At 46.3% G+C, this 7,057-nt stretch overlaps 1 protein-coding gene across 4 annotated transcripts; it reads right to left on the bottom strand.

Annotated features, from left to right (window-relative positions):
* Positions 1–2,963: 2,963 nt before the first annotated feature.
* LOC123042335 (uncharacterized) lies at positions 2,964–6,369 on the bottom strand. 4 transcript variants are annotated; one of them, XR_006418758.1, is made up of 7 exons: positions 6,231–6,369; positions 6,051–6,136; positions 5,550–5,635; positions 5,365–5,458; positions 4,117–4,398; positions 3,542–4,029; positions 2,964–3,457 (listed from the first exon to the last, which is right to left on the bottom strand). XR_006418758.1 is itself a non-coding variant. In XM_044464808.1 (3 exons), exons 2-3 carry the CDS (start codon positions 3,725–3,727, stop codon positions 3,071–3,073), a joined length of 573 nt encoding a protein of 190 aa, XP_044320743.1. In that variant the 5' UTR covers positions 3,728–4,398; positions 5,365–5,533; the 3' UTR covers positions 2,964–3,070. The 4 variants fall into 4 exon arrangements, 1 of the variants encoding a protein (XP_044320743.1); XR_006418757.1 differs by having other exon boundaries at positions 3,542–4,398; XR_006418759.1 differs by lacking the exon at positions 5,550–5,635 and having other exon boundaries at positions 3,542–4,398.
* Positions 6,370–7,057: the final 688 nt, after the last annotated feature.

Genomic DNA, 7,057 nt, shown 5'->3' with positions numbered 1-7,057 from the left:
ATCCATGGTCTCGACCCACGGTGGAGCCGGCACGGTGTACCATTAGGACATGCGGCTCGCGTGGTGGATTCAACCACGCATATCCATGGTCAGTACATCGTCGTAGACGGCGGCCGGTTGAAAGGATTTTTTGTCCAAAAGGACCCCTACCGAGATGAATTGACAAAAGAGACTATCTCTGGATCAATTTGACAAAAAGGACCCCCTCAGCGGTGGCAGCAGGCGCGGCAGGTGACACGTGGCACCTGCCGCCACGCTAGGAGGCGGCGGGCCCCACCGCCACCGCAGGAGGCGGCCACCCCAGCCGAACGGATTCCCCACAGTGCGTCGCGACGCGACGGAACGGGGCGGGCCAGGCGGGCCCTGCCGCCACCGGGCGAGGCGGCCAGCCCTGGCGCGGTCGCTGCCTGGCCGACAGGCCCTGCTGCGAGCGGGCCCCGCCAGTGGGCCTCGCCGCCACAGCCTGAGGCGGCCTCACCTGCCTGACAGTGCTGGCCGACAGCTGGTGCTGCTCGGTTGCCGAGGCGTGGGACCTGCCGCCACTAGCGCAAGCGGCCGTTGCTGCATGCGCGCGCTGATTCCCGGGCCGACATGAGCACTGTAGTAAATGGCGTTGATTCCCACGTGTATGTGATTGCTTGTTGCTAGTGATGCTGATTTTCATGATTGAGCGGGAATCCGATGCGGTGTGCTAATTTCACGGGCTCGCTGTTGCAAACTGGGCTGATTCCTTGCAGTGTGGATCTGCAGTGTGACCGACATGAGAACTGTGGCAAATGGCGCTCATTCCCATGCTTTGAAAATTGCTGCTGCAGGTGAGGTGACAGCACCCAAGAGCGTGATTTCCGCGCGGGGATATGGACACTGATGCCTGCTTTTGGTTCTGTAGTGCTGACACTACAGGGATCCTAAAATATCCCGCCTAATTTCCTCTGTTCTCGCTTATTTTCTCGCCATCATTAATCGTCTGAGCCTATAAAAGAAGACACCGAGGCTCTCGTCCAGCCATCCTAGAAATCGCCAGTGCGCAAAGTGTGTACACATTTTTTTCAGTCGATATGAGTTTGCCTTGTTCGGATCAAAGCATTAGGCCGAGGAAAATGAAGACTGCAAGTTTGCCTCCTGGAGTGGCAGTCCTGTGGTGTTGCTGTGGCGATCTTTGCAAGGTGAAGGAGGTGACGGATTTTTCAGATTGGTTGGGCATGAAGTTTTTCATGTGCGCCAATTATGAGGAAGATCCTGCCGTAGCTATTTCAGAGTACGACAAGCCTTCGGTATGGTTTAACCATCACGAATAGATATTGTTGGTATTTTCATTGATTCTTTAGTAACATTCTTGTTTCTTGTTGTAGTCTCCTCGCCTCTGTGCATGTACTATCGTTGGATTGACACGGAGAAGCCGGCTTGGGCAGTGACTGAGATTCGTGAAAGAAGTCGCCGTGCGTGGAATAGTTTATTTGCGGAAGAGCGACGCGAGAAGGCGGAAGCTGAGGAGAAAGCAGAGCAAGAGAGAGAGTTAAAAGAATACTACGCGGAGCAATACCGTTTTTTTGAGGAAATGGGAAAGAAAAACAGGGAAGAGGCTCGTCGCATGGAGGAGCAGGAACGACAGCGAAAGGAGGCTCGTGAGGCGGAGAGGCAGAGAAAGAAAGAAAGGGCTCGTCAGGCCAAGGCAGCAGAAGAAGCTGGCGATGGAAAAGGAAAATATCCACGTTGGACTCAGTAGATTCCTGTGGTAGTATTTTAAATTTCGCAATCATTTGTATCTTTATTTCTGCAGTTTAATGTAGCTTCATTTCAGTAGTTAAATGTAGCTTTATTTAAATTCTACGATGTATCTTATTTTCAGTTGTACCTTGTCGTGTTGTATCTTATTTTCAGTTGTACCTTGTCGTGATGGAAAAAATATATAGTTTTAGAATAAAGTAGTGGCATTTTATTTCCCTCCACTAATTATCGAGCATCGTGCAACAACTATAAAATGAAATTAAGATAGAACATAATGCCTTACAATAAGAGAGTACAAACTAATAATGCAAGTACATCTGAATTAAATGGTACAACTGGAATACAGCTTAAAAACTACATGAAGGCATCATCGTCATCCTCCATCGATGCAGAACTCTTGCCCTTCGAGGATGCAGAACTCTTACCCTTGGACGATGAAGAACTCTTGCCCTTCGAGGATGCAGTACTCTTGCCCTTGGACGATGCAGAACTCTTGCCCTTTGACGATGCAGAACCCAGAAGCGGCGGCATGAAGATATCATCTTCGTCCTCGCTCTCCTCAGTCCATAAAAATGGATGGTTTTCTGCAGTCCTTCTAAAAGTTTCACTCTTCGGCTCCACAACCTTCTTCCACCTTGCATCCAACCTAATAAGTTCTTTGCGTACCTCCTCATAGGTCCTTTCAGGCCACCCAGACCTATGTAATTGGTGAGCCAACTCATTCATTATGGTGTCACTACCGGTGAGATCGTCCCATGGAACTATCCTATTGTCCATCCTGAAATCGGTAGCTAGCCTCAGAAGAGTGCTACTCATCCCAGGGTGAAAACTACGATCGAAAGGATAATGGGACATCTCGACTACACTACACTCGAATGCTTATCCACCTCCGTCTGAAAGGGCTTTTATAGGTAAAGAGGAGAAAATGGCGGGAAAGAACGACTGCGGTATGGAGGGAAAGGGTTGGCGGGAACATATGGCGGGAAACGGGTGGCAGGAAGATATGGCGGGAAGGGGTTGGCGGGAAACGGGTGGCGGAACATATGGAGGGAAAGCGTTTGCGGGAAAATATTGAGGGGAAAGCGTTGCTTGAAAATATATTTTTTTCAATGTCTAAGACGGGCAATGGTTGCACAGTATTCATCAGCCAAAATTTTACAAAAAAATTCATTTCGGCCTAACATAAGCAAAAGAGTGGAGCGGGATAGTATGGCGGGAGATATAGGCGGGAAAAATTGTTCCTGACTGGTGCATTTTTATTTCAGCATACATAGATGTTCAAATTGAAAAGTCTGATACACACATATGTAGATACAATGGATCGCGCACGTGCATAGATGAATCACCCTACTTTACGACGACCACCTGGCCTTTCCTTACGACCGGAAGGCGACAAGCGATTAGGTGGCCGGGGCACACGAAAACCGCGGTCGTACTCCAATTCGGCTTCATGTGTCTGCGAGTCCTGCGTAGGTGGTGGAGTCGCGAATCCTTGTTGCGAACCTGAAGCGTAATTGTAGGCGTATGGTTGTGACTCCGGGGGGATAAAAGATGGGCCAATAACGTCCCCTCCGAAGAACTCTGTAACTAATGATGTAACCGTGTCGCCAAGATCATGTGATGCTCCCCGGAGGCCTGTGTTGACGCCATGATCATGTGATGCTCCCCGGAGGCCTGTGTTGACGCCGCGTTGGGTGTTCTCATCGCCCCAATTAACATCAGGTGTGTCCTGCACATAGAAACATTTTAAACAAACTGTTAGAGGATAATATATGATATTATTGTAAATGCATTGAAATGTAAACATGACTACCTGAGCATATCCCTCTCCTATACTGTCTGGCCATTGTACGTGGTGCTGGTTTAAATCTGGTACACGAGTCTCCTCGGGCATGGGGATCCCTCGCGTGGAGAGATACGGCTGAGATCCCTCACCTTGGGTGTATGCATCATATCCTGTGTACGCATATGGGTTAGGGGAAAGAAACTGCTCGGGCATCGAATCCTAGGCCAGAAGCAGAGTGAAATTTGGTGGTGATGCTCATATCCTGTAAAAACCCAGGTTGCAGTGCCGTCGCGACCGCCCTCTGAGGAGGAACATCTTCTTCTCCGCTTGACTCCGAAGACGCAGAAGAATGATCATCATCATCTAGCGCCTCCGGCAATCCCTCCACGTGTTCGCTCATGTCAACGGCCGCCGACCAATATCCTGTGTCATACACAGGCTGGCCGCCCGTCGGTTCCGATGGGCCGATGCTAGGGGCTGATGTGATGGCCAACTCGACCTCACCACCCCTGCTACTGCATCCAGCAACATCAGTGACTGAAATGAACTCCACATACACCATCGGTTGACCATACATTGAGTTATTGGGATTGCTTGCAAACCTCATGTACGACACCCACGACCGATCACCTGTGACAGGCTGCAAACCCCAACGGGCAACTGTCCCATCATTTCCTCCGTCAACGACGAAGGCCTCCATTGTCATTTTTTTTCCTGCATCACTGGGCCAAACACCGCTCGGATGCACCTTCTAACAGCTGCGTAACCCACGTTGACCATGTCTCTCACCACTACTGTAGTCGACTCGCAGAAGGACACATCCACCCCGCATGGACCGTCGCGTAAGACGTCCCCATAGTACACTACTAAATTTTCCATAGTACCTAACCAACATACATGTTTACATTTCAAATAATTAGTAACTGAACATTTAGTAACGATGACAACATTTACATATCTTACGACTAAAATAATAACCGTATTTTCGTTATAAATATTCGGTTTGTTTTTAGAATCATTTGCTTAGACTTTAAGGGGTTGTTTGGTTAACGGGTATTTAAAGATCTATTTTTCTCAAACTTGTCTACGAGCGTAACAAACTAAAACTCTGTTTGCTTTTCTCTAACTACCCCAAAAATATCCTAAAATAGTTCTCGTAACATGCAAAAACTTAGCTTCTGGAAAAACGACTATTAGTAAAATATGGTTTTCTACATAATTTTCTTACAACAGGTTATGACAAAACTGAGGGTAAGTACTCGCTATCCAAACAACCACTAAACATAATATTACGATAATAACATTTAAATATCATATGAGTAAAATATCTAATTTCTTCCGGCATGATATAATGTTTTTCATATCATACGATAAAATTCATTTATTTACAAATAATAATTTTTGCAGCGGCATGACAGTACATCAATATAAAAAATATTAACAAAATTACGGCGTCATTTTATACCTTAGCTTCAATATGGATGTGCTTGCGAATGCAATTAAGAGTCCAAATAGTTCAAATAAAACTCGTCTACGAGCGTCACAAACTAAAACTCTCTTTTTTCTCTAACGACTATTAGTAAAAACTATTTTTCGCACAACAGGTTATGACAAAACCCATGGTAATTACTCGCTATCCAAACAAACAGTAAATATAATAGTACGATAATAACATTTTAATATCATATGAGTAAAACATTTAATTTCTTTCGGCTTTATATAATTTTTTTTCACATCATACGATAACAATCATTTATCTACAAATAATAATATTTGCAGCAGCATGCACATTATTCACAATAGTACATCAATACAAAAAATATTAACAAAATTACAGTGTCATTTTTCACCTTAGCTCCAATATGGATGTGCTTGCGAATGCAATTAAGCGTCAAAATAGTTCCAATAAATATCCGTCGCCAGTACTATATGAACCTCGTCAACCTATTATCACATTAACAACAATATTACACACGGATTTTTCTTCCTGCTAACAAAAGTATGAAAATAGCACTTCCATGTATGTGTTCATCACCTCAAAATGGGACAGCGAAAATGAAAACACAATTTCTTCAATCACGTCTTCTCCTCCTTGTTTGCTACTAAGATGAATTATTTTACCTAATTACATACATCATTAAGTACATTAGCACCTAATCTTTACATATAAAATTTAGATTATTGCGACATAACAAAGTAGACCTACGGTTTCCTAACTATAGACTTATTAATAAACATACCACATAAAATAACATACCACATGAAATAACATACCGCATGCAATAAACAATTACAGTACAATTTTTTCTTAATTACCGTATTAAGATTTCCCGCATGTCAATACTAATGGACGCACCTAATATTGATGCAACATCTTCAACCTACTATTTCAAAAAATAGTTTAAATGCTACATCTCTCGTCTGAAATTATTTCTAACCTCTAAGCACTACCATCACATAGCTAATAACGAGCTAAAGGACGAACTAATTACCACCTTGCATGCACAAATAAATAAATGTATTTCAAAGCTCATACCTTGATCTTCAACTTCGTAGTTCACTTTGCTACACAAATCCTACTCCTGAAGCACTAAATGACTCAAAAAATTGATGAAATAATACCTAACACAGCAAAGAACACATAGTTATCAACTAAACAAAAATAGTACAAAGTACATGCATGTGAACGAAACCAACAAAAATGGATAGATCTTACCTTCGTCTATCTTTTCTTCAACTTCAGCATATTCAAAATCCAACTCTAAATCACCCTAAATCACGAATGAAATGTGTAATGAGTTTTGCTTACTCTCTGTTCTTACACGCAGAGAGTAGAAGAGGAGGGCAGAGTGTGCTTGCGCACGGAGCATACACATACTATCTAAAGAAGGAGCATCCCTGTAGTGTCGGCACAACAATTCCCGCCCGTGAAATTCGTCGTCCTCCGCGCGTGGGAATCAGCCCAGTTTGCAACAGTGAAATTCATCGTTATTACGCGCGTGGGAATCAACGCCATTTGCCACAGTGGCTCATGTCGGCCAAGGGAATCCGCGCGCATGCAGCAACGGCCGCCTGCGCTAGTGGCGGCAGGGCCCGCGCCTCGGCCAGTGTGCAGCAGCAGCTGTCGGCCAGCGCTGTCGGCGGGCGAGGCCGCCTCAGGCAGTGGCGGCGAGGCCCACCGGCGGGGCCCGCGCGAAGCAGGGCCTGTCGGCCAGTCAGCGACCGCGCCAGGGCTGGCCGCCTCGCCCGGTGGCGGCAGGGCCCACCTGGCCCTCCCCGTTCCGTCGCGGCGCGGGAGGAGCTGGGAATCCGTTCTGGCTGGGTGGCCGCCTCCGGCGGTGGCGGCAGGTGCCACGTGTCGCCTGCCGCGCCTGCCGCCACCGTCGAGGGGGTCCTTTTTGCCAAATTCATCCGCAGATAGTCTTTTTTGTCAATTCATCTCGGCAGGGGGTCCTTTTGGACAAAAAATCGGTTGAAAGATGATGGGTGCCGTGCAGGCGGAGGCGGACGTGGCTCGGCGGGGTGGTGACGCCGCACGTGGTA

The sequence above is a fragment of the Triticum aestivum genome, chromosome 2B (genome assembly GCF_018294505.1).
Source record: "Triticum aestivum cultivar Chinese Spring chromosome 2B, IWGSC CS RefSeq v2.1, whole genome shotgun sequence".
In the NCBI taxonomy this organism is placed as follows: domain Eukaryota; kingdom Viridiplantae; phylum Streptophyta; class Magnoliopsida; order Poales; family Poaceae; genus Triticum; species Triticum aestivum.
This window is presented reverse-complemented; position numbering and strand designations above follow the sequence as displayed.